Source organism: Chelmon rostratus, chromosome 4 (genome assembly GCF_017976325.1).
Source record: "Chelmon rostratus isolate fCheRos1 chromosome 4, fCheRos1.pri, whole genome shotgun sequence".
NCBI classification, from domain to species: domain Eukaryota; kingdom Metazoa; phylum Chordata; class Actinopteri; order Chaetodontiformes; family Chaetodontidae; genus Chelmon; species Chelmon rostratus.
Window position 1 is genome coordinate 30,657,448 of NC_055661.1, and position 27,953 is coordinate 30,685,400.

General features: G+C 44.1%; 1 protein-coding gene across 1 annotated transcript in view; it reads right to left on the reverse strand.

Moving 5' to 3' along the window:
• Positions 1 to 1,956: 1,956 nt before the first annotated feature.
• wdr18 (WD repeat domain 18) overlaps positions 1,957 to 27,953 on the reverse strand; it is a 36,529-nt gene continuing 10,532 nt past the window's right edge. The window contains exons 5-10 of the mRNA XM_041934769.1: positions 26,587 to 26,730; positions 24,370 to 24,434; positions 22,140 to 22,264; positions 7,595 to 7,758; positions 7,071 to 7,139; positions 1,957 to 2,206 (exon numbers count right to left, since the gene is read on the reverse strand). Coding sequence (XP_041790703.1) covers positions 2,078 to 2,206; positions 7,071 to 7,139; positions 7,595 to 7,758; positions 22,140 to 22,264; positions 24,370 to 24,434; positions 26,587 to 26,730 — 696 coding nt within the window. The 3' untranslated portion in view covers positions 1,957 to 2,077. The remainder of the gene's footprint in view (positions 2,207 to 7,070; positions 7,140 to 7,594; positions 7,759 to 22,139; positions 22,265 to 24,369; positions 24,435 to 26,586; positions 26,731 to 27,953) is intronic.

The window sequence follows — 27,953 nt, forward strand, 5'->3', positions numbered from 1 at the left end:
CTCAGAGTGAATAAGGAAAGTAATTATTGCTAGGTAACTGGTGTATGATAAATCATGCATCAATGCAAAAGACAGTCTGAATATGTAAACCAGTGATACACGAAGCACCGCTGGAGTTCAACATGACAGCTGTTCAGTAAGGTGGGGGGAGGGGGGTCAGTGGCCTGAGATGTGGAGTGGAGGGGGGTGAAATGGTGTGACGAGGGAAATTTTAGACATAAAGTCTAGTTCACTTTCAGTTGAGGTGTCATGTATTTGAATTCAATCAGTCTGTCACACCTGTCATACTGCAGGTCTCAGGCAGGTAAGTCTTATGATCAATATCACCACAAAAACCTGAAAACTTAATTATGCACTCAAATATTTGCTTCATCTTCATCATAATGCTGCTCCTCACCCCTCAAAGAGTTGTGTTACACTCAGCTCAGAAAAAGTAAATGGGAATATTAGTGATGTGGTTTTAATATTCACTTGGAATATTACACAATCAACCATCAAACGATATTTCACCTTATGTATGAAATATTTGTCTAAGATGTATTACTTGTCTTTGACAAGTATTTGCTGTAATTCTTAATCCTAAATTTGTTATTTATGTTTGTTTCCATTACATTTTTTATAAAATTATTAGATATGAGTAATAATAATTGCCGTTCAGGCGAGTAACTTCCTCTGGACTTCATTGTCATAGATCCACCACGACTGTCATTAAGCAAACTTAATGATGGTGGACCGGGCCCCACAGTCATGTGCGAGGGAGTACAGCAAGAGGCTCAGGACACATCCTTGGGGGCTCCCGTGTTGACTGTGAGAAGAGATGAGGTATGACTGCCTTTCAGGAAGGTGAAGAGTCGTTTCACAGGGTGGAGTTCAATCCCAGGTCTTCAAGCTTCATGACGAGTCTGGTGGGACGATCGTGTTAAAGACTGAGCTGTCTACAAGCAGCATTTTAACATAATCCCCCCCCCCCCCATGTTGGGGCATTAAGTTAACTGCAGTGGGTCCAGGCTCAGTGGTCATTAAGAGGTGTTAAGTGTTTGACCAACCTCAGAGTCATTTAGGCAGCTGGGATGAGGTTTCGTCTGGACAGGGACCACTGCTGACAGCTTGAAGCATACAGGAAGGGACTGGACTGGGCCAGGAAGAGGCTGAAAATCTCCATGAACACCAGCTGGCCAGTACAGGCTCTGAGAACGTGTCCAGATGTTCAGTCCAGTCCTTCTGCCTGAATGTCATGCTCTGAGAAGGAGCCTGCAGTCCTCTCCCTGGTGGAGGGTCCCACACTGGACAAATGACTTGATGGCTGATGGTGGTGTTAGGTTTGAACCCTGAATCAACGGAGGTCACTTTGTAGTTAGTTATGCAAGCCTACTCCTCATGGGAAGCTCATATTGCCCCTAATGTCATATTAATAACAGTAATATTAGTTAATAATCCTTCAGTGGTTTCCAACAGACATACAGATGTAGTTTCCAGTCGTCCTCCGACGTGGTCTGGAGGTTAAATGATGCTTCTTTTAAAAAGTTTTGCAGAGAAGAGTTAAAACTGAATTGGATTTCTGAGAGGTGACTTTTTATTTGGTCTCGGACTGAACAGATTTACTCTGAGCATGCACACTGAAGAAGCTTTCAGAAAACAAAAACGTGACGTTTGTTAAAATTTAACAACACGAACAGACAAAAAGTTTTTGATTTCTTTAACCCAGTTTGTTATAATTTATGTCAAAGACTGAGGGTTGAGATATCTTCTATAGACCAGATTCTTTCAGAATAAAAGCCTCTGGTTAATGCTCAGACAAACAGTTAGCTGAGGGCAGTTGGTGGTTGGTTAAGGTCTGTTGGGGGCAGCTTGGGGGCAGATGGGATAGTTCTGGTGCGTTAGTGGTGAGTTCTAGTTACTGACGTGGGTAACAGACTGAGTTCAGGCAGCATCATCAAACACAGCAGACTGTAAGTTCTACAAAAACAGACTTTTATTTTCCAACAACAATAATCACTGTGTGAGAGGTCTGTGTGTATGTGTGTGTGGATTTGTGTAACTGTGTGTGTTTCTCAGTGTGTAGCTGTGTACATTATGTTTATGTAGGTTTGGTGAGCAGCTGGCTGGAGAACTCGTACAGATCTTTGTTCACTTTCTTCAAAGTCTGAACTTCTTCTTCGAGCTCTGCAACTCGAACCTTCGTGTTCTCACCGTCACCAAACACCGACTGAAACAGAAACACACCAACACAAAACATTGATTATTCTAAATATATCCCAGAAATAAGTACTCTATGAGACTGTCTGAACTGGTCCCAGGAAGTTTTTCCTCGCCACTGTCGCCGAGATCGCTCATGAGGGGATTGTTGGGTCTCTGTGGATAAAGACATTGGTCTGTACCTGCTCTGTATAGAGAGTGTCCTGAGACAAGTTTGGCTGTGATTTGGCACTATATTAATAAAAATGAATTGAATTGAACACTGTGACACGTGTTCTGACAAAAATGAGGAAAAGAGATCATATTTCTGTCATATGAGCCACTCTGCACTGGTTCCCTGTAAAATCCAGAATAGAATTTAAAATCCTTCTCTTCACCTACAAAGCCCTAAATCAGGGGGGCAAACCTCCAGTCGTATACAGCCTCCGAGGCAATTCAGAAATACAAAAGAATCAATTACCTGAATTTTTTTTTTCAGCGATAAAGAAAATAACACAAGAAACTAGGTTTACAGTTTTTTCCGAGCAGTCCCTGAACGCAACACGCAGAGTGGCGTCTGTCATAACAACATAATTAGATGCGGAGTGTTGCGCTTTCCAAGAGAAATGGACAAACAATTGTTGCTGTGTTGAAGTAAAAGACAAACCAGTGTGTCTCAGTTTGTGTGGACGAGCTCACAGCGATGAAGGTCGAACTCAGGAGTCATCACAGCTACAAACAGCTCAACGAGACGAGCTGCGGGACAAACGCTGTTGGATCAAGTTAACGCTCTTCAGTGGAGTTTGGATGCTCAACAAGCAGCTTCCACAGCAGACAAACTGTTCCAGAGTCAGTTTGTCTGGAAAAATTCAAAGAGATGAAGAAAACCCTGATGTGAAACTCTGTGACAGCAGGTGTGCTGTGATCTGACCTTCATGGTGGACATGAACCTCTCAGAGCTGAACCTGGAGCTCCAGCAGTGTCTCAGCTCTCTGCTGGCAAATGTGAAATCATCATTAAAGCTGAAGAGGAAACAATGAGCATTTCATATACATAATAAGCTTCTCAGGTGCTGCCCAATAACCAGTGACATGCTATATGCTTTAAGACATAATGTGGCCCCCAGCACACAGCCCATGAAATATTTCTGGGGGCACCACTGAGTTTGGCCCTCAAAGGATGATTTCAAAACAGAAAAAAAATTAAATCTCTCTCTCTCTCTCCCCCCTCGTCCCCTCCCTCCCTCCCCCAGTCGAGGAAGATAGTCACCCTCCTCGAGTCGAGGTTTCTGTCAGTTAAAGTTTTTCTTTGCTGCCGTTCCAAAGTGCTAACACATGGAGGACGTGTTGGCTCTAGACCTGTTCTACATCACGGTTGTGATTTTGGCACATAAAATCATCTACAAAAGTGTTAATAACTGATAAATAATCCATGATTATAAAGCCCATGATAACTGAGAATGATTGCAAAAGCATTGATAACAAAGTGCAACAAAATAAAAGACACTTGTTAATCCTTTTTGACATAAATTCACCTGGAAACAGCACAAAGTCAATATATTTACTGTCTGAGCTCATCAGCTTCATTGATTTTGTGACAGGAGCAACTAAAGACTGGGAAAGATGTGGAACGCTCCAAAAACACCTGTTCCACAGGTAAACAGGCTGATTGGTAACAGGTGAGAGTATCATGATTGAAAGGCTCAGTGGTTCACAGCGAGGATGGAGCGAGGGTCAACACTGTGTGAAAAGTCTGGCCTCCCTCCCCACCGCCATATAAATGAAATGTTAACTATTATTATAATTATTGATAAGAATATAATGATGACGGTGACAATGTTATTGTATTTTTATTTTGCTTGCATATACGCGTGTGTATATATCCCTAAATATACACACACATACATATATACGCATACAGTGGTGGCCAAAATTATTAAAACACTTGGCATATGTAAGAGGTTTCAGTTGTTTTTGTTTTATTGGCCATTGAAATACCCATAAAACAAATGAAATATGGACAAAGTTTGTGCTCTATAAACCATAGAATAGAGCCATCATAAGGAGATTTAGGTCATTGTTCTCAGAAAAAACAAGTTGGCCTATTTCTGTCAATGTCACACAATCATGTTCCTTCACAGAAGAAGCTAAATTACTTTTGTAATCATCATCAGCTGTGATCCTGGTTCAATTGATGGTGATGCAAGAGCCTCAGGACAAAGCTGTGCAATTCTTCTGAATGTACAAGGCCTGTGCTGCTCATTAAGTGATTGGTAACATCAGGGTTTTGTCACCGCGGCCACACCACCAGTTGGTATAAATTCAAAGCCTCGAGCACTAGTCCTGAAGCACATGTTTCTCTATGAACATGGCTAAGGTGAAGAAGGAGCTAATGAGTGAGCAACAGGTTTGAATAAAGGCTGGAGTTACCACCGCAAAGCCAAAGACTTGAGATGCAGTCCAAGCACTGCAAAGTACACTTTAGACCGCCATGATGCCATGACTTCACACGAGAACCGAAAGGGGAGAGGTAGAAAAAAGAAACCTTCAGACAGACAAGTGAAGCATCTCATAACCCTCAGTCTGAAGGACCAAAGAAAGACCTCACAAGAACTGCGTGACGAGATCAACACCACGATGACCAACGCTGCAACAGTAGCTTCAAGAAAACTGGGAGAAGAAGGACTTAGCAGCCGACAATAGCAGCAAAGAAACCATTTCTGAAAAAGAAAAATAGAGTGAAACGTCTTAAACCTGCAAAAAAAACACAAGAAATGGAAAAAGGAAGACTGGACTGAAGTGTTTGAACAGTTTGGCAACAAGCAAAGAGTGTATGTTCCACAGAGGGAGGGGGAGAGATATAAAAATGAGTGTCTCCTGCCAACAGTTAAACAGGGAGGGGGTAGTATTATGGTGTGAGGAGCCACTTCAGCCTCAGGAACAGGTGACTTAGTGAAAATTGGTGGCATCATGGATAAGAAAGCCATCAGTCGTCTTACTGGGCCTGGATTTATCTTCAATGATCCTAAACATCCTTCTAACCATTGCCGCTGCTGGAACATTGAAAATGATGGACTGGCCCCCTCAAAGTCCGGATCTCAACCCCATCGAGCAAATTTGGGGCGAGTTGGAAAATAAACTGGACAGATCTATTGTGCATTCAAAGGAAAGCCTTTGGCTTGAGGTGCAGAGGGCAGGGGATAACGTTCCCAGAGACTCGCTTTGGATTAAACTTTTGTGCAATCAATTTTTGAATTCAATAAATCTCAGATCTGTTCAGTAGGATTCAATTCTGGACCTTGTTTTGGCCAGTCCATCAGTTCTCGTACTCCAGATTCCTTTCTCCTGGTCAGTTAGTCTCTGCACAGCCTTGCAGTGTGCTTGGGGTCATGGTCATGGTTTTGTGGTCGACCTTCTCGTTCATGATACTGTCCATTTTAACTAATTTGCCCATGGCGTTTTCACAAGGGGAACCCCATACCATAATGAAATCTCCACCATTCTTCACTGTGGGTACAAAGCATCTAGCATCAAAACAAAACGTTCTCCAGCTTTTTCTGCAGACATAAACACGACGACGCTGACTGAAGAGTTCAAACCTGGACTCGTCCGTCCAGAGTCCCTTCTTCCAGTCATCTGCAGTCCAGTGTTTGTGCTCTCTGGCAAATTTTAGCCCTTTTTGGATGTTTACTGGCCTCAATAATGGCTTCTTAGCAGCTATATGCCTCGTTCCTTCAGTCACTGCCTCCAGTTATTCTGGAGATTTTCTCAGATTCTGATCTAGAAGCATTAATCTCTGCCTGAAGGTCAGCAGTGGTCTTCCACCTGTCTCTAGTACTTGAAATCTTGAGGTGCCTGACCTCTGCTTCAGTTAGCTTTCGTTTCTGGCCTTTTACTTGACACATTTTATCAGTACCGGTCTCTGCTATGAGTCCAAGGCATGCTTGACCACACCGTGGTCCCTGTGATCAGTAGCATACAACCACGAAAACACTTTCTTCGGTTGAGGAATGTCAGTAAATAACTGGAATTTGGCAATCAAAGAAATAACAATGTGCTTTGAGATTTTTTTTCTGCTTTTTTGCAAAACAGTAAATGTAAAAATTCATGGACAACAACTACACTTAACTATATTTTAGCATGAAAGATATCTTTATCGACAGATATCTTTAACGTACCACAGCACAACTGAATTTACAATAAAACACCACAAACAGTGAGGCAGCCAACTGGCACCGTTTTCAAACATCACATGGAGACGGGCATGAACACCGCCAGTATCAGGATACATTTAGAAGAGTGAGACCAGTTCCTGACTGATGACTGCACTTAACAAAACAAGTGTTTATGTACACGGATGTGTACAGAAACGTGTCCTGCAGTTATAACCCCAAAGCATTTGAACTGATTGATTGTAATAAACTGGTTTAACCTCATATGAGAAGTAACAGCTCACTACAGATGAATGAGGCTCAAGTGACCTCTGTACAGGAGAGTGGACACTCCATGAAACTCACAGACGAACTTCAGTCAGTTTTCAAAAGTTTACTTTTATAGTGAATGAACAAATGTGTTCATTGTTAACATCAGAGACGCATCATTAAAACATTTGTTGGTGCTGATGTTCATGCAGATAAACACTGGAATAACAATAATCATTTGGAGAGCTTCAGCCTCGGGCTAAAAACTGTCGCACCTCACTCTCACCACTGAGCGTGTCTTCATCCCATGAGATCTCCAAATCTCATGCAGTCGCACGTCCAGGCAAGTCAGACATAATAATTAGCTGTCACTCAGTGAGATGGCGATCAAACCTGTGCTGGTGTGTGTTGGTTGGCCTCAAACAAGCTTACAAGGTAACACCTAGTGAACCTCTGAAGCCCCGCCCCTGCTCACCTTGTCAGTCACAGCGTTCATCAAAGAGTTCAGCCTCTCAGCTTTCTGTAGGTATGTCTCCTCCTCCTCCTAAAAACACAGGAAGTTCAAAATAAAAGAAATGTGAGGTCTTCAGTCCCTGATTCCATAATAAAAGAACATTTTTGCTAGTTTGACTTCAAAATGAAAGAAATAAAATTTAGTCCAATTACAAAATAAAAAAAAACATTTTCACTCCAAAACAGAAGAATGATCGAGACTTTTATTTTGAAGGGAAAGGTTTCAAGTATACTTTCCAAATAAAGCAAAACAAACAGCTGTTAGCGCCCCATCAGGCTGCAGGGTTAGCTTGTCCTTGACAGGAGAACTGATGGGAGTCCCTGATGTTTGATTGATGTCAACATTACTATTGATGCCGTTTCACATCACAAACCTTCTTTTCGCACTACTCCATTTTTATGGTAACATCCATTTCACCTGTGCCACTTAGCTGCAATGTTAGATGTTTTTACTGTGCCTTGCACCTTCAACACCTGCTGACTCACCTGTGCGTAGAGGCCAAGCCGAACACACACCTCTCCCGACTCCCCGCCGTCACCCTCGGAGGCGTGTAGGTGCCGGCTGAAGCGTGGCAGAGGGACGGCGGGGCGACTGTCGGGCAGGAACATGTTAGCCGGAGCTGCCATGATGAGGGCGTTTGTCACGGGACCTGAACACACAACAACAGAAGTATTTTACTTCGATGTTGATGGCGAGACAACACACACACACTGAAAAATGTCAGCAAAGAGGTACACAGCTTATTAAATTAACTGAATCTGATCGTGATAAGGTCGCAAACAGGTCGGGTGGGTCGAATCAGGATCATCATGCTGGTGCTGTCAGGTGACAGAGATGATGGTGTTGACACTGAAATGTCTCATCCACATTGTGGACGTGCCAAATAACCAACCGGTGGACTTTGGCAAACATGAAAAATGATTCATAATGTATTATTGAGCTGTGACTAACAAATAAAACATAAAGTCATTAAAATGAGACTTTTACCAGCTGAGCTGAGCAGCTACTGACAGCAGCTTCCTGAAGTGTTCCTGAGTCCCGGTATTAACTCTTCATCCAATCATCTGTTCACAAAGTGTTGAACCTCACTGAGCTTTTCAATCATGATACTCTCACCTGTTGCCAATCAGCCTGTTTAACTAAAACTGGTGCTTTCCCAGGCTGTTGTTGCTCAGATGTATTTGACAAAGTTTCTGTCAGGTCCATTGAGTCTGTAGAAATCACAGCTCCTCCCACCAACATTCAGTTTAATAACCAGAGCTGCAACTGATAATCATATTTAAGTTGATTCATGTGCTCATCATTCTTTGGATTAATCAATTGTTGGTTTAGTGTATGAAATACTTAACATTTAAGTACACACACACTTAGCTAAATTATATACATTTTAGTATATTTCAGCTGCTGTCGGTACATTACACTGGTATATTTTACTTTGTTGGCACATTTAGCTGGCATATTTTATTGCCTTAGTATATTTCCATTCTGGTATATTTTTAATTGCATTTACGAATATTTTTAATGCATGTGGGTATATTTTATTGTAGTTATCTTAATTTTATTCTTTCTAATCTTTTTTATTATCTTGTTTCTAACAAGGGGGTTGCAATGCAAATTTCATTGACATGTCAGGCTCAATGACAGTAAAGAATCTTGAATCTTGAAGTCTATCTCAATGTCTCAGAATCCAACATGTCTTTAAATGTCCAAACCCCAAAAAGATTCAGTTCACTGTGATTCAAACTGCTAAATTCATAATCTGACAAAAGAGGACGAGAGGGAGGTTTGATTGATAAATGACTAAATCAATTACTGAAGGAGTGATCAAATTTCTGTTGATGGAAAAACAGTTATTGACTTATTTCAGCTCTGCTGAGACCTGAAGGACTGACCTGATTAACTTGAATAAATCTCTTCTGACAGTAAATCTCCTTAACTTCCTGCAGCTGGACATGAACAGAGCAGGAAGTTGTCAGCTGACCTGTGACATCAGCTGAATGTGGATGAGGACAGAGCCTGAAGGCAGCGAGGAGCAGATCAAAGGAGGAAGAATTTCTTCATTTGTAACCTGAAATAACCTGAAAGCTGAGCTGCAGCAGAGAGGAAGACTGCAGCAGGACCGGCTCAGTACTCAGGTCTCATTATTTTAAATCAAATATTAATTTAACTGTTACAAAAACAACTTATTCTCTTTGTTCTCATACAGAAAATATTTCATCAGGCATCAGGAAGAGTCATGTGAGAACAGTCTGTCCTCTCATTGGTCAGATGTGTCTGAAAAAGTAAACACAGGAAGAAGCTGTAAACATGAAGAAGTTAGTCCAGTGGTGACCTCCATCCATATATTCTCTGGTTTTACTCTTTGTCTCGTCACCTCATGTGTTCAGAGGTGGTTTTAGTGATTGGAGGCCCCCCTCTCCATATTACTTAACCAAATCTGGGGGGGCTGTTTTCAGTTACACAAGTCAAAGAAGTTCAAAGCACCTTCAGTCATGAAGCGTGGGTCAGCTTGGGGACTGAAGCGTGTACCATCAGATGATTGTCCCTGTGTGCAGTGCGTCCTTCATGTCCTTCATACTGTCATGTTAACATTGTTATTATACATATCTGACATGTTCAGTATCTTTTTTCTGGGGATGGATCTCATGGATCTCATGGACCCTCCCTAGAAAAAAAAAAGGGGGGGGGGGGGGGGGGGGGGGGGTCCAGTTATATATGATGCCACTGTTAAATGAAAGAGCACATTTGGACTTCAACTCTGTGAAATGTCAATCCAACAACACGAGTGGAACAACGTCATGGTACTAAGCCCTGATGTCCACCGCTTATCAGTTCTAGATATGCCACAGTTCAGTAATCCTCTGTCCCACTATAACCAGTTCACTCAGCCTCTCTGTCCCACTATAACCAGTTCAGTCAGCCTCTGTCCCAGTATAACCAGTTCACTCAGCCTCTCTGCCCCAGTATAACCAGTTCACTCAGCCTCTCTGTCCCACTATAACCAGTTCACTCAGCCTCTCTGCCCCAGTATAACCAGTTCACTCAGCCTCTCTGCCCCAGTATAACCAGTTCACTCAGCCTCTCTGTCCACTATAACCAGTTCAGTAATCCTCTGTCCCAGTATAACCAATTCACTCAGCCTCTCTGTCCCAGTATAACCAGTTCAGTAATCCTCTGTCCCACTATAACCAGTTCACTCAGCCTCTCTGCCCCAGTATAACCAGTTCACTCAGCCTCTCTGTCCCAGTATAACCAGTTCAGTAATCCTCTGTCCCAGTATAACCAGTTCACTCAGCCTCTCTGTCCCACTATAACCAGTTCACTCAGCCTCTCTGTCCCAGTATAACCAGTTCAGTAATCCTCTGTCCCAGTATAACCAGTTCACTCAGCCTCTCTGTCCCACTATAACCAGTTCACTCAGCCTCTCTGTCCCACTATAACCAGTTCACTCAGCCTCTCTGTCCCAGTATAACCAGTTCAGTAATCCTCTGTCCCAGTATAACCAGTTCACTCAGCCTCTCTGTCCCACTATAACCAGTTCAGTAATCCTCTGTCCCAGTATAACCAGTTCACTCAGCCTCTCTGTCCCACTATAACCAGTTCACTCAGCCTCTCTGTCCCAGTATAACCAGTTCACTCAGCCTCTCTGTCCCACTATAACCAGTTCACTCAGCCTCTCTGTCCCAGTATAACCAGTTCACTCAGCCTCTCTGTCCCACTATAACCAGTTCACTCAGCCTCTCTGTCCCACTATAACCAGTTCACTCAGCCTCTCTGTCCTTCTTCCTGTCGTAACCTCGGTTACTCCTTCATTAGATTTTCACACATGCAGCACGCAAAGGTCCAAGGTCAAGGTGGACCAGTCCAAGGTCAAGGTGGACCAGTCAAAGGTCAAGGTGTATGGATGAGAAAAGGTAAGTGATGGTAATAAAAGTCCTGTTTGGATTCAGCGTCTCCAGCTTCAGGTTAATAATCTGCTCTGAAGTCTTCATGACCTCACTTCCTGTACTCCTCCTTTAATTTCTTTATGTTTCAGCCTCTGGGTTTGGACTAACTCTCCTCTGAAAGATGCAGCAGTCCTTCATTTTATTCTTGAACTTTTACACCAGACAACTGATCTCTGATCAGTCCATTACTGTCAGTCTTTTACAAACACAATGTAAATCATCTGGAGGCTTTCTGAGCTCTGATTGGACAGATGGATTGAGTTGGACAGACATCCAAAGTAAACCTTGTTATAGCTGTCAGACAGGTTTTGTATTTTTTACAGTATTTGTTGATGAGTACCACGAATGAAACTGCGTCACCTTTCCGTCTTTTTACTGGATGCTGCTCTCGTTAGCTTCCTGTGACTTTCATGTCATAAAATGTGAATGATCCTGCAGGTTTTCCTCTTTCTGCATCCCAGAAACTGACAGAAACATCTCTCTGTAAAGTGACGACTCTTCGTCTTCGGTCAATGCGAGCTGTAGTTGGTATTCAGGTCGGAGGAGGAAGAGGCGAGCTGAAGGCTGAGTGAAAGATTTATCATCAAACTTTCATCACAACAGAAAGACCAAACTGAAGTCAAAAAACCTGAAGTTTAAATCCGAACAAAAAGACCCTGAGACTTTTAAACTAATGTTAGAAAAAGATTTAATTTCAATCTCCTTTGTTAGAACTTCTACTAATAAATCAGAAAAGCTGAAGGAAACGAGTCTTATGACTATTTTCATGAAAATAAATTGTACCTCTTCATCAGACCTGTCAGCACGCTCCATCACCACAAAGAGACTGCAAACTGAAAACAGTTTGATCTATTGATTAGAGGAGGTTTAGCTTACAACAAGGAAACGAACCAAACCTCGAATTAAACAGCGATGTCCTCTGTATGACCTCAAAGACAGACAGACTGCTGAAACAGCACAAACTGGTTCTTCTTTACGTTTTCAAGTTCTGTTGAAGGTAAAGTAAAATATTAAAGCTGCTCTGCTGCTGATCTGTCAGTAAAATACTGAAGCAGCCCCAAGTCTCTCAGTCTCACTTCACGTCCTCTAAAGAAAAACTCTGTTTCTGGCGTTCTTGTTGACCATTTGGGGTCAGGTGGTCATCGCTGATGTCACTGCAGTGTCAGTAGTAATGTACAGTCAGGTCCATGAATACTGGGACATCAGCACAGTTCTTATCCCCTTGGCTCTACACACCACCACAATGGATTTGAAATGAAGAAGATGAGCTTTAACTGCAGACTTTCAGCTTTAATTTGAGGGTTTTTACATCCAAATCAGGTGAACGGTGCAGGAACTACAACAGTTTGTGCCCCCACTTTTTAAAGGTCCAAAAGTACCGGGACAAATTAACAATCAAAAATCAAACCTTCACTTTTTAATACAAATCCTTTGCAGTCAATTATGTGAGAATTGTGTCGATGTCCCAATATTTATGGACATGACGGTATCTAAGACTGTGGTGGCTGAGAGGGAGCTGATCCTGGAGCTGATCCTGGAGCTGATCCTGGATTCAACTGCAGACTTTTCATCCAGTCCTCAGCTGTGGTCCTGATCAACGCGTAAAAGAATGAGCTGATGGATCCTCTGCAGGCTTCTGGATCAGAGAGCATTCAGACTGTGACATCATGGGAGGTCCCCCCAGAGCCAGTTTGGGGTGGGGCAGTACAATATAATCAAAAAAAGTTTCAAAAGAAGATAAAGTTTTGTTCTTCAGAATACAGATTAGCTTCAGGATTTCTTCATTTAATATCGTCGTCCAAGATCCTCCTTAAAACATCCACAAGGAGAAAAAGGTTCTTTAAAACTCCTCGACATGAAACGTCAGTTTTCCCCATTTAAAGGTGTCTTCTTCTTAAACATTGTGGTCTGTCCTGCTCCTTCCAGCTCTGTGCTCTCTGCCTTCACTCCAGCTCCCAAGTCCTGCTTCAGTCAGGTGTCTTAAAGGATAACTTTGGTTTTTTACAACCTGGACCTTATTTGTAGCATTAAATACGACCATTTACTCCCCCAGACAACTTTGGTGGCATTTGGAGTCGTTTTGAAGAAATTAGCCCCAGAGGAGCGGCGCGTATATCCGTATAATGCGAGTACTCGGGGCATCCATGCGCAGCCTCTATAAACTCGTTCATATTCCAATATTTTGTTCTGATATGCTGGTGCTATTCCCCTCTGAGCCCGTGGTGGCATGTTATCAACATCCAGCGTCTCTAAGCAACTACCTCTGACGTGGATGACGTCATTTTCGAGCGCCGCGCGCTGCGAGCAACCAGCCACAACACGGCTAACTCTGCGGCGGTCGGCTAGTTTAGCTGTAGTTCGCGACTGTTGTTTTTCACAAAATGGATGAATATTTTTCCGACTCTGAGGTGGTGGACGATGACTTTGTTTACGATGGACATCCTTACCGTTTTGAGCCAGAGTACACGGACGAGGAGCTCGTTGAAAGGAGGACGCGGAGGCAGAGAGAGGAACAGCTGGCCAAACAACAACAAACGGCTGCGCGTCCACGAGTAGACGGTAACTGGTGGTGTTCTTGTGGACAATGTTCATCGATGACAACAGAGGAGGATATGTCAATAAATGTCTGTATCACAACACTGGAGGATTTCCACGCAATGATAAACCGGGCTGTGGTGGAGACGTTTTTTCGTGTCCCTAAAGTGAACTGGAAGACCCAGCCAAAGCCTGCAGGACCAAACGGGCAACTTTCGATTGAGTAAGTAGCTTACACACATGTATAGATTGTTTATCTGCCTTGGTTTTGTTTGCCAGAAGTTTATCATTGCGCGGAAATCCTCCAGTGTTGTGACACAGACATTTATTGACACATCCAGACGCGTATCTCCTGGCCGCAAGTCCCACTCTGAGCAACAGAGGCATTCCTCCTCTGTTGTCATCGATGAACATTGTCCACAAGAACACCACCAGTTACCGTCTACTCGTGGACGCGCAGCCGTTTGTTGTTGTTTGGCCAGCTGTTCCTCTCTCTGCCTCCGCGTCCTCCTTTCAACGAGCTCCTCGTCCGTGTACTCTGGCTCAAAACGGTGAGGACGTCCATCGTAAACAAAGTCATCGTCCACCACCTCAGAGTCGGAAAAATATTCATCCATTTTGTGAAAAATAACAGTCGCGAACTACAGCTAAACTAGCCGACCGCCGCAGAGTTAGCCGTGTTGTGGCTGAAAATGACGTCATCCATGTCAGAGGTAGTTGCTTAGAGACGCTGGATGTTGATAACATGCCACCACGGGCTCAGAGGGGAATAGCACCAGCATATCAGAACAAAATATTGGAATATGAACGAGTTTCTGCAGATTATGCGTTATATAGAGGCTGCGCATGGATGCCCCGAGTACTCGCATTATACGGATATATGCGCCGCTCCTCTGGGGCTAATTTCTTCAAAACGACTCCAAATGCCACCAAAGTTGTCTGGGGGAGTAAATGGTCGTATTTAATGCTACAAATAAGGTCCAGGTTGTAAAAAACCAAAGCTATCCTTTAAGCACCTCCACTTCCTGTCTGACAGTGGTGAGGCATTCTGGGAGATGCAGGGCCGCTACACTGACATACTACTGAGTATGTCAAAATAGTATGTGAGGTTTTTTAGTAAAAAACATAGTATGAACTACGTTGTACGTGAGGTGCATACTATGAATATTCCAGTATGCAAACACCAGACAACTGTCCAGCATAAATATCCCACAATGCAATGCGGCATTTACAACAACAATGGTCGAACACATGATCACAACAAACTAATCTCAACCATTAACTTTCACACAAGCTAGAGGTAACGCGGCACCCCCTTTTACATGTCCCCTCATTAAGTTACTGAGACTACATGAGGGGGAATGTTTTCAACCCTTCCACTGTCATTTTACATTTGGTGTTGCTGTTTTGAAGGAAACTGATTTTGTGTGGATACGTCAGATTACAGAGAAGGTCAGAGCTAAGGGTCGACTGACGGACAGCAGAGCCCCACCTGTCTGGTGGCGTCACATGAACTCTTTGTCTTTTTCTTGTGGCGTCACAATGAACAAACCTCCAAACTGAAAGGTTTGGGATTTAACTTAAAGGATCCGTTAACTGTCTACTTCCTGTTTGACCGCTGCCTGATCAGTCAGAGTGAGTGCTGCTGATGCTGCTGAGGGTAACTGGGAACCTGTTTGAATGTGACATGACAACATGAAGTGTTGGGATGTTTCAGAAGATTAGATGTGAATAAAAGTGGAGCAACCATTAAAAGCTGTTCAAACCAAAGGAAGCTGCAGCAGCAGAAGCTTTCGTCTGCTCAGCCTCCACTTCAATCCCTGGAAAAAACATTTCCATTCTTACACCAGAAACAACTCTTGATTTCCATCTTATCAGAAGGAAGCCACAAAGACAGAGTGGGTCTCTGCTCTGCCTTCAATCGCTAAATCAGCAGCCAAGCTGACGAGGTGACGCTCTGCCAGACCCATTTCACGCCAACGAAAGCTCCAAACCACGGCGACGAAAGGTGGGAGTGGATTTACTGATGCTCAGAGAGCAACAACCTCCAATCCTCACAGAAAACACTGAAATCCCTCCACGAAACAAACTGATTCTGCTGTATTTTGGAGCCTCGGCATGTTGTCACTCCAACTTTCTATCTGGGGACCTTTCAAATTAATTTCCCTCAGATTACCTTGAGGATCAATTAAAGACAACGAGCCACTCGAGGACAGGAACATGTTTGCAGGAATGACTAAAGGAGCTCTGTCACTCTCACTGACAACCAGGTTACAAAAGTGTGATCATTAAAACAGGAGGCTGCTCGTTCACATGCTGAAGGTCCGATTCAATCAGTTTAGATGAGTAAAAAGGTGACCAGAGCATCAAACACACGATGAACCCTGGTTCAACAGCTGCTACAGCGAGGAGTTTATCCTTTCCTGTCCTGCAGAGATCTGCAGTTTACAGTCAGTGTGTTCATGTGATACGATCGAGTTCACGTTCAGCTAAACTCCTGAGATCGCCAAACTAACAAAATCTCACGTTGAACCTTTCTGCTTGTTTCATTTTAGTGAATGTTTTCAGATTCTGCATTTTTTGTGAATCAAATATCAACAGAAACAGACTATCAGCTGCAGTTCAAACACTGTGAACAACCCCCGCCACCCCCCCGGTATCAGATCAGCTGAGTCAGTGTCATAATTTAAAAACCTTTTGAAAAGCCCACTTCATCAAATGGCATCTTTATAACCTTCTTATAAGTCTTATCTCGTCTCATCCTGGATGGTGCACTCAAAGACACGGATGGTTGTAAGTTAAAAAGATTATTATTATTGCAGCTAGCAAAATACAGTTGTTATGTCTTCTTCTAGACAAAGAACTGTCTTCTGATTGGCTGGCTTCCCAAAGTCACTCGACATGTGACCAGCTGAGAGCCATAAGGTACGCATCCACTGACCATCGTCATTGGTTTATTAATAACTCCAACTCAAAATCTGGTCAATTACCACAACGTTATTTTCTGAATGTTCCTCGACAGCAGAACATGAGCAGGCCGACAGACCCGCGTTCATCCTTCACAGAACGTCTCACTCAGTCGAGCCTCTTTTCCATCTCGCTGCCACACAGAAAATATAAAAGTCAAATGATGACTGATGATTTTAATTCCACAGCTGACTCTTCTAAAGAAACTCCCGGCACATGGCTTCATCATTTGTATGCTTCCAGCATCATGAGAAGATAAATACCACGATGTTCCACCTCTGAACCGTTTCTCCTCCAAACATGGCCGATGTATCGTCGTTGAAAGGTTTGATTTGTGTCTGTCCACACTACATTCTTCCAATAATCTACAGGCTTCTCCAAATATCGCCCTTTTCCAAAGAGTGGAAGTACGAACCGGCCAACGTGCACTAATCCCTCTTTTTCTTATTGTGTTCAGTACTTTTTTTGATTGGATGTCACGATTTCTTTACCTGTGTAGCTTTATTGAGTTAACACCAATGTTTGGTATCAATTTCGTGTGAATAGCTGCAGTGGAAGTGTTTTATTTTATTATATTTACCCTACTGTGAACGTGTTTTGTGGATTTGGAGAAGGCTTATGACAGCATCCGTAGAGGTATCCTATGGGGGGCACTGGGGAATGTGAGGTCCGAGGACCGTTGCTACAAGCCACCCAGTCCTTAATATATTATAATAATATAATTATAATCTAATGACAGCTGCGTCTTCAGTGTATGTTGGATTCTTTGTCCTGTGATATTCACGGACAGGATCTGAAGGCGCAGCTGTGGTTGGGAGCGTTTGGGCCTCAACACCTCTGAATTGGGTCTACGCATTACGCAGATGATGTAGTTCTGTTGCTTTCATCAGAGCATAACCTTCAAGTGTGAAGAGAGTCAGCACCTTAAACTCTGAGACAGCGGTTCCCTGCTGGATGGTGGATCCAGCAGGGAACCGCTGTCTCAATGGTGGATTGCTCCCTCCGGGTTGGGAGTGAGGCTGTCCTGCCTGGACAGACAATCCAGGTTTTTACTAATCCACATCAAAGGTCTAAGGATAAAGGGGGTAATATGCTGTACACAGACTGTGAATTTTGTGATATCCTGTGCATCGTTTTTCAGTCTTTCAATGAGCCTAATGTCTGAACTCAGCTCCCAACAGGTCAGGACTGCAGCTCTAATACGCATCAATTAAAAACACACTGGTGCTATGAGCAGTAATGTGTCACATCAGTTAGGGCTAATTTCCTGCTCTGAGTCATGTGACAACAGGGCCATTCAGGACAAACTGACTGACGGGTGTTGAGATGTTTCGGGCCACAGTGTATTAACCTCTCTGTGTTCAAACAGTATCAGACACACATTTAAGACTTTCCAGAGCTGAGAGGTCAAACTCCACAGCTGTTCTGCTGAAGTGTCCTTGAGCAGGGCTCTGAGCCCCCACCTGCCTCATTAACAGTCTCAGAGGATGAAGGTGACAGACTTAAATACTAATGTGAAGAGACTCAAACCGGGCTGAAGGTTGAGGACACGCCCCCTCTGTTCACATCAGAACAGGTCAATGAAACAATGCTCTGGTTGCTTCAATGGCATCCATCAATAATTCAGAGAGACAGAGCCCCCCCCCCCCCCCCCCCGTCTGATGTCACAACAAACTTCAACCTTTTCATGAACACAAATATTTTAACATGAACAACTCGGAAATCAAACCACATATTGTTTCTGTAATCAAACCCTGAAAACCTGATATCTCCTCAGTCTTTAATCTATGATGTCCTGAAGACTTTAAAGACACGTGTTGTTTTATTCTTTATGGCTCGGCCAGGTTGGGTCTTAACATGCCGTTAAAAGGTTTCCTCACTTCAAAATGTCCTCGCTGTTGTGAATCATGAATCAAATGTTTCCGCAGTCCGGATGAAACCGCTGTCTGCTATGGAGGACGGAGGTTTGTACTTAAAAGTGAAAGTATATTTCTTACTTGTTGTGGTAATAGAAACCAGCTAATTATCTCCTACTCAATTACAAATATTGACCAGCCACTTGGCTCTGACTGCTGAAATTACACTAATGGCCTAAATCTGGTCCAACATGGACACATAAATCCCACTGAGAGAGTGTTAGAGGCTGAAGAGCTGCCAGCACACTGCAGATACTCAGAGAAAACACCCTGCGACCGCACACTGACTCAGGGTTTACACTGAACATCTGGACTCCCCTGAACAATACACCTGACCAGGTATAGAAACTAGCTGCAGAGGTCTGGGGACAAGACACAGAGGTCTGAGCAGAACCTGCAGAAGAAAATGAAACAGCTGCAGAAGCCTGGAGACTAGCTGCAGAGGCCTGAGGACTAAAAATCTGGAGACTAGCTGCAGAGGTCTGAGTCCAAATGTCCATCTTTAAACTGATGCTTCTTCAGTCCAGAAACACCAAGACATTAATTTAACTGAGAAAAGAAGAAAATCTTGATCGAAGAGAAACTGGAACCAGTTTCCTTGGTTTCCCTGTCGACTGAGCTCCCACAGATGGACTGCATCAGAGCAGCCTGTCTATATGTATTGATTAGGGATAAAAAATGAACTGAAACCGATCAGAGAACCAACAGTCAGATAAAGCTACGCTGACCCTATAAATGGTCTTAATCTGAACTTCTAACTCAGTGAGAAAGACAAATATCAAACCTATGTTGGAATTGCAGACCAAGAAGACATGGAAGACAACTGAATTTAAGATGAAGCAGTGCTGTAGATGTCTCTCGAAGACAGGAAGAGACAAACATGTTTAATACTGACAAAGTAATATGTAGCTAAATGTTAATAATCAGGCCTTTAATGAGCGTTAAAAGCTAAAATTAATTAACCTAAAAGCCTCATCATCGCAGCTGTGCATTTATCATGAACTTCTAAACTGGAAATATCTTGATTAATATCTTATATTTAACGCACATTTGTGAAAACAAGAAAACACTTTAGTGTCATTTAAACGCAGTAAAAGAAGTATTTGACACAGTTCCAGTGCAGCTGAGACCAGACGTTGGTTTTAACTTCATAAAACTACACAGACCCTCAGAAACTCCATCACTGAAGAAAACGCATGCTGAAGACTATTTGAAGTTTGCTGCACAACATTTGGAGAAGCCAGTAGATTGCTGGGAGAGAGTGTTACGGCCAGATGAGACGTGAATCAACAATACGATGTGCCATGTTTGGAGGAGAAATGACTCTGCATTGATCCTTAGAATCCTATACCGATGGTGAAGGTGGAGCCGTGGTGGTGGTACGGTCTTCTCATGGTGCCGGTAGCATCCCAATTATTGAAAAGAAGATGAATGGTGCCATGGACGAAGAAATTCTTGAAAGTAATCTGATAGGATAGGATCTGAAGGAAATAAAGGCATTGAAATGATCCAGCCAATAACCAGATTTAAAGAAGTAGAATATTTGTGGAGAGAAATGGATCCAGATCAGTCCTGAACAATGAGAGAGATTAGCTTCTCCATAGAGGAAACATCAAGCAGAGGCCTCTCCACCAGGTATTAGATACATTTCAGTATGTTCAGTATTGTTTCCTGTGTTATTCCACTTTGTTGGACATAACTTTTGGACTGGAATGTTTCTTTATCTGTGTAGTTTCAGTTAATACCATGTCATGTGACAGCTGCATGTTGTGGATGTGGATTGTGATTTGGATTCATGGCTCGGTTTTGTCACTGTTTAATTTATTCTTTATGTAAACAAAAGTGAAATGTATTTGAGTATCTGCCCCGAGATCCAGATCCAATCTATAATTGAATGGGTTCTTCCTTCACCCAGCTTCACCTCTCCACCAAGTTTTATGGAAACTGAGGGTCAGTAGTTGTTCCTTAACCCTGCTGACAGACAAACAAACCGACAGACCGGACTGAAAACAGAGCCTCCCTGGTGGAGGTATTAATATAATAAGCAAAAAGAAACACTGAGTGTTTCAGACTCTTCTGTCGCCTCCTCCAGCTCTGATGCAGCTTCGCTCTCTGGTGTCTTTCTCTCAGCCGCTTCATGACGTCGTCACCTGGAACGATTCTCCGGCGGTCTTGAAGGAGTTCTCTTATACGCTGAACACTTGTTGGCTGCTTTTCCTTCTCTCTGAGCTCCAACTCATCTCAAACCAGCTCATTTACAATAAGTTCTGGGCTTTCAGTCACTTTACATGAACTTCCTCAGCGGGTCAATGTTTAGGACTTCTCTTACACAGTGATCAATATTTAACAATATAAAAAAAAAAATACAAATTAAATGAAAAACAATTGAATTTAACAATGCAGATGTTTAATTTTGTCATAACGAGGTTGTGATGTTAAAATAAATATCCTCTCTGGTTCTTCTGGTATTTTCCCGACATGCAGACTGATGTGAAGCAGCTGAATCTGTGATGCTGAGACAAATCGGTTTGAAGCGCTGCCGTCATGGAGGATGAAGCTTTTTCTTTCAACGGTCTGCTTCTTTGTGAGCAGCGTCGGCGGCTGCAGGAAGAAAATCTGAAAACGTGACAGAGGCGGGGGAACACCACGAGCCCCTCCGTCCAGCCAGAAGAGGGATTAACGCTGCTGACAGTCCGTTTGAAGTGATGAGGCCTTCGGCACAGAGAGGATTCGGTTAATTACAAAGTGCCAGTCTTGATCACACTGGGGTGTTTCTTCTTCGTGTTCCTGTCAGCCACAGCACGATCACTTATTATGAATGAGACGGGAAAGTAAAAGCTCCTCTGGAGAGACGGAGGCCGGCGGGTCAGACGCTTCATTAATAAACCAGCAGCAGCAGCAGCAGCAGCAGCTGCAGAGTCGTGGAATGATTTCAACCTCAGAGGTTAAATTCACTTTCACCTCCAGAGACCCTCTGAAACATGACGACTGATCCCATTCAGTCTCACATGATTTACATTAGCTCAGCACGTCTTTAGTTGAGAGCTCCAGACAATACTGACGCAGCAGATCATAATGGACCCGGGGTCAAACAATACAGAGGCAGCAACTAAAAGCATCAGTACAAACACATTAATGACAGAGTCTGAATGAAACTCATCAGGAAGAGTCAGCAGAGGTTACAGCTGTCCAAGCTACAGAACAGGTTCATTAGCCTGAATGATCGATTGTTTGATTGGTTGGACTGACAGATTCAAAGAAAAGAGACGACTGTTTAACGCAGTTTTCTTATTCTGACTGGGTGAGAGCCTCCCTCAGTGTTTTTATTATGAAAGAGTGTGAGAGCTTTTATTGTGAAGCAGCTGGAGGGCTTTAATTGTGTAGAAGTGTGAGGGCTGTCGTCGTGAAGGAGCATGTGGGCTTTGACGCTGACGTAGCTGGAGGGCTTTTATTGTGAAGGAGCTAGATGGCCTTTACAGGAAAGAGTTTGAGGGCTTTTAATGTGTAGGAGCCAGAAAGCTCGTATTGTGAAGTCGCTGGATACCTTTGATTGAGACTTGAGCATGACTTCACCTGGATGGGCTGAACAGTCTGAGCCAAGACAGTTGATCCAGGACGCCTAAACCCGTTGTCCAATGGTGTCACAACGAGGGGGTGGGGCTTACCTTTGTGGGCGAGGCAGCGGATGCTCTGTTTGCTTTGGATGTCCCAGAGTCGAACCGTCTCATCATGCGACCCGGACAAGAGGAGAGTCCCGTCCATCGACACCGAGAGACACGTCACCAGGTTCCTAAGACGACATTCAAACTGACTTCAGATCAGATCACGAGCTTCTCTTGAGCCCAAGAGACGATAATAATGAAACCAGAGAGGAGCCATGTCATCCGAAACCAGCCTGCTGGTTGATGAGTGGTTTGTATTGTGACAGTGGAGCTTTAATTAAGCTGGAAGGTGATACGCAGCTAAAAAGCTACATTAGCTTCCTCCATCTGGACCCTTTGACTCTCGGTACACCCAGGTCAGGTCAGGACAGGTGAACGTCAGGTCAGGTCAGGTCAGGTCAGGTCAGGACAGGACAGGTGAACATCAGGTCAGGACAGGTCAGGACAGGTCAGGTCAGGACAGGACAGGTGAACATCAGGTCAGGACAGGTCAGGACAGGTCAGGTCAGGTCAGGACAGGTCAGGTCAGGACAGGACAGGACAGGACAGGACAGGACAGGTCAGGACAGGACAGGTGAACATCAGGACAGGACAGGACAGGACAGGACAGGACAGGTCAGGTCAGGTCAGGTCAGGACAGGACAGGACAGGTCAGGACAGGTCAGGTCAGGTCAGGTCAGGTCAGGTGAACATCAGGTCAGGACAGGTCAGGACAGGTCAGGTCAGGTCAGGTCAGGACAGGACAGGACAGGACAGGACAGGACAGGTGAACATCAGGTCAGGACAGGTCAGGTCAGGACAGGTCAGGACAGGTCAGGACAGGACAGGACAGGACAGGTCAGGTCAGGTCAGGACAGGACAGGACAGGACAGGACAGGACAGGTCAGGACAGGTCAGGACAGGTGAACGTCAGGTCAGGTCAGGACAGGTCTGGTCAGGACAGGACAGGACAGGTCAGGACAGGACAGGACAGGACAGGACAGGACAGGTCAGGACAGGTCAGGACAGGACAGGACAGGACAGGTCAGGTCAGGTCAGGACAGGACAGGACAGGACAGGACAGGACAGGTCAGGACAGGTCAGGACAGGTGAACGTCAGGTCAGGTCAGGTCAGGTCAGGTCAGGACAGGACAGGTGAACATCAGGTCAGGACAGGTCAGGACAGGTCAGGTCAGGACAGGACAGGTGAACATCAGGTCAGGACAGGTCAGGACAGGTCAGGTCAGGTCAGGACAGGTCAGGTCAGGACAGGACAGGACAGGACAGGACAGGACAGGTCAGGACAGGACAGGTGAACATCAGGACAGGACAGGACAGGACAGGACAGGACAGGTCAGGTCAGGTCAGGACAGGACAGGACAGGACAGGACAGGTCAGGACAGGTCAGGTCAGGTCAGGTCAGGTCAGGTGAACATCAGGTCAGGACAGGTCAGGACAGGTCAGGTCAGGTCAGGTCAGGACAGGACAGGACAGGACAGGACAGGACAGGTGAACATCAGGTCAGGACAGGTCAGGTCAGGACAGGTCAGGACAGGTCAGGACAGGACAGGACAGGACAGGTCAGGTCAGGTCAGGACAGGACAGGACAGGACAGGACAGGACAGGACAGGTCAGGACAGGACAGGTCAGGACAGGTGAACGTCAGGTCAGGTCAGGACAGGTCTGGTCAGGACAGGACAGGACAGGTCAGGACAGGACAGGACAGGTCAGGACAGGTCAGGTCAGGTCAGGACAGGTCAGGTCAGGACAGGTCAGGTCAGGACAGGTCAGGACAGGTCAGGTCAGGACAGGTCAGGACAGGTCAGGTCAGGTCAGGACAGGTCAGGTCAGGTCAGGTCAGGTGAACTTGACATAAAAACTTTGGATTGGATTGAATTGCGTGGATTTATTCAGCGAATCATCTGATCGACGTGATATGAACCAACATAATATTTAGTTCACGTGTATGTGGCATATTTGAATATATTTGGAAGAATTATAACTTACTCTTATTTGTTCAGAACTGTTTTCTTCATAAAATATGAAACATGAAGGTAAAATCAGTTCAGTGAATTCTGGATGAAGAAGAAGTTTTTTGTCAATGACCTGATCAAGTAAAAGTTATTTTCTGTTACATATCATGCTGTTAAAATATGAACGGTTTAGATTACATAAGATTCATTTTCATTCAACAGAATTAAACACAGAGACATGATGAGCTCCAGGCTTAAATAAACACCTGTTGTTGTCTCACCTGTGTCCTTTGAAGACCTGGTTCCCGTCATTGTCGGACTGGAAGGATTTGTCCCGACCGAGACTCTGCAGATGAAACACAAACAGTACAAACGGTTCATCTTTACTGACTGAAACTGAAGCTCAGATTCACTCGTTTCCACCTCGTGTTCTTCTCTTTCAGCTTCAAGTCTGTTTCTTTTGTTGACCGGCTCAGAGTCTGAACTCTTTGATCGACTGCTTTAAAGACATTAATCACTGATCGTGTTGCTTCAGACAACCAATCAGACGAGTCAGCAGGAAAACTGCGTGAATGATGACATTAAAAACTGATCTCAGACCTGGTTATCAGCACCACCGACTGTACACACATATTCCCACTGTCCACATGTCTCCGTGGTGACAGTGAAAGTATCTGCTCATCCTCATATCCTCTCTGTACACTCTGACACCATCATTTTATTTTATCTTTTATTATCATAACATGATGATGGGTGAAATCCTCTGATACGATGATCTCGTATGACCTGCCTGAAGGTGTGGAACACAGTGAAACACGACTCGACTTTCATTCCATATATGATCTCTATGATCTCTTTCCCATTATCACTCTCACCCCCCCCAGCCTTTAATGGAGACTAACTGATTTGACAAACAGCTGTGATGATGATCATGATGTTCAGTCTGCAGGTTCAATCATCCCCCCTGACTGAAGACACAATCATCACCACTGTTTCAGTTTCAGTCATATCTGTAGTGCAGGAGCTCCACTCGGTTCAGCTCAGGGTACCTTCAGAGACTGAAGACACTACCATCAGCTCAGGGGGAGGATGGGGGCTGTTTATGGAGGACGAGCGCTCTGGTTTGTTTGGAGGATTAACTCGGTGAAGCTTTAATATGTAAATCAGCTATGAAAAGAAACAACAGTGTCGAGTCAGGGAGAAGAAAAGACCGACCGGCGACGGAGATGAATGAATAAAAAGATGAACTATTAGAAACATTTGGACTCCCCAGGTTTTATCTTCATCCACATAACTGCACATTGTTTCCAGGATTTATCCTCATCCACATAACTGCACATCTGTTTCCAGGATTTATCCTCATCCACACAACTGCACATCTGTTTCCAGGATTTATCCTCATCCACATAACTGCACATCTGTTTCCAGGATTTATCCTCATCCACATAACTGCACATCTGTTTCCAGGATTTATCCTCATCCACATAACTGCACATCTGTTTCCAGGATTTATCCTCATCACCATAACTGCACATCTGTCTCCAGGATTTATCCTCATCCACATAACTGCACATCTGTTTCCAGGATTTATCCTCATCCACATAACTGCACATCTCTTTTTACATTATCAAACATTATCTGTTGAAGGTTTCACTTAAAGAGTAGCCTGAACAGACAGGATCGTGCATGTGCGTGTGTGTGCGTGTATGTGTGTGCATGTGTGTGTGCATGTGTGTGTGCGTGCGTGCATGCGTGCATGTGTGTGAGCGGAGGCCTGGCCTAAGAGAAGTTAGCACAACCACAAATGACCACCAATGAGAAATCTCAACAGTTCCTACTTTTTTCCATTTGTTTCTTTTCTCTCTCTTTTCCAACACTTTGTACCGACACATCATGAAGCTCGACACGGCCAGAACAAGGTTCTCCATTTTTTTTACCAGAGTGACGATTTCCACCCCATCTAACATCACTTGTCGCTTAAAAAGGAGTGAGGACACCAGCGCCTTTCTAGAAAGGAAGTGGTTAGAGTGGCTGCACAAAAAGTCGGAGCACTCTGAAAAAGCTGCTTGCTGCTGCATCTCCTCATCGGGAACAACTGAAGGAAAATGCTAGCATTAAGGAAAAGACACAAGCCCCTAGAGCGCAGAATGAACGATGTAGGGTGCAGCTTGAGGATGTAGTGGTTGTAGTAGTAGTTTGTAGGTTGTACACAGGGTTTATAGGGCATAGGAAGGAAACAGTTTTACCTACAGTAGGTTGCAGTTTGTTGGCCAAATGATCTAGTTGGTAGGATGTAGTTTGATGGCAAAGAATGTAGTTTCTTGGATGCAAGGCGTAGGTCGTAGTTCGTAGAACGTGCAGTAGTTTGCAGGGCTTTGGATGTAGTTTGTTAAATATTGAATACAGTTCTAAGATGTAGGATGCAGGGTGTAGGATGTAAAATGTAGTTTATAGAATGGAGGGTAGCATGTCAGATGGAAAGAAAGAATGAGACTCACCTGGCTGAACAGAGACACCTGGAAAATGTTTCCGTCACTGCCTCCACAGAACAGGAAGTACTCGCAGGGGTCAAAGGTCACAGACATGATCTCCACATCAAACAGGACGGACAGAAGCAGCTCACCTGAGGACAACTCCCACACCTGGAGAGGGAGACAGAATTCTTGTGAGTATCTGAGGGTCTTCTTGGTTTACAAAGAAGAACGTTTCCGGTGTAGATCCCAAAGGCGTCAGCAGATCTTCTCTGTCATGATTTACTGTCGCTCAGTGTTTCAAGGATCTCTGCTGCAGCATTGGGATCCTTGGATTTTATTTTCTTATAGTTTTAGTGGAGACAAACAGAGAGGTACAGGGAGGTGCAGCCGTGATGGCGGGATGTTATTCTTCTCTGTTGCCAGCTGACTTTTCACCCCCCCCCCAACCACACCCCCCTCAGTGTAATAGAGCTGCTGGCTCTGCAGATAGACTGTGTTCCAGAGTCCGCTTAAATTACTGATCATTTAAATCGTGAGCAGCGGCGATGCCTCGGCTCGTGTTCAACACCTCCTGATCATCTGTTATGATGTCACAGCGAGCTGATGTGTTATTACTGAGACTCCGCCTCCGGTGATTTATGCCAGAGGGGATTTTACCGAAATTAAAACCGGATCTGAGGACGACAGGAAGACACTCTGTGTTTAAAGGTATGAATCATTTGGACTGGAGGTGATCATGATGTCACAGGCACATCATCGGTTTGGTTAAAAACAGCTTTCAATAAATACTCACTTAATACTACAAACAATGTGTATAATCTGTAGAGCAGTAGAGAGAGGGGTATATAGATATACATGTCACAAATTTAAATGTCATTCGTTTAAATTAATTTGATCCTAAAATGTGTTGTGGTTGATGTCAGGGGGGGTCGAGATGTATTCATTTCATCATGAAGCTTTTTTTTAAAGTTCAGACTGAACTAACCATCAATTAACAGATTAACGGGTTCAGACTCAAACACGCTGCCTCTGCTTCTAATACTACCAGCCTAAAACCTGCCCCCATGTGGTCAGCCCCTTTCCTCCACTGATGCACTTCCTGTTTCATCTCCTGCCTGGGTCCTGATTGGTTCACACAGCCTGCTGCACATCGCAGGAAACTTGTTCACATTTGTGACCTGATACTTCCACATTCACCGCAGATATGAGAACAAAAACCACCGAACTGAGCACCACAGCTTGCACCTGTTGTCTGTCTCGCTCTGCAGGTGTGACCTGGTGTGTTGGAGGCAGTCTGAATCTATGGGGGCTCTAAGCTGTCTGAACTGTGGTCTGACCCTTTTCTGGACTGTTGGTCAAGAATGAACTTTAAATGTTAAAGAAATACTTTT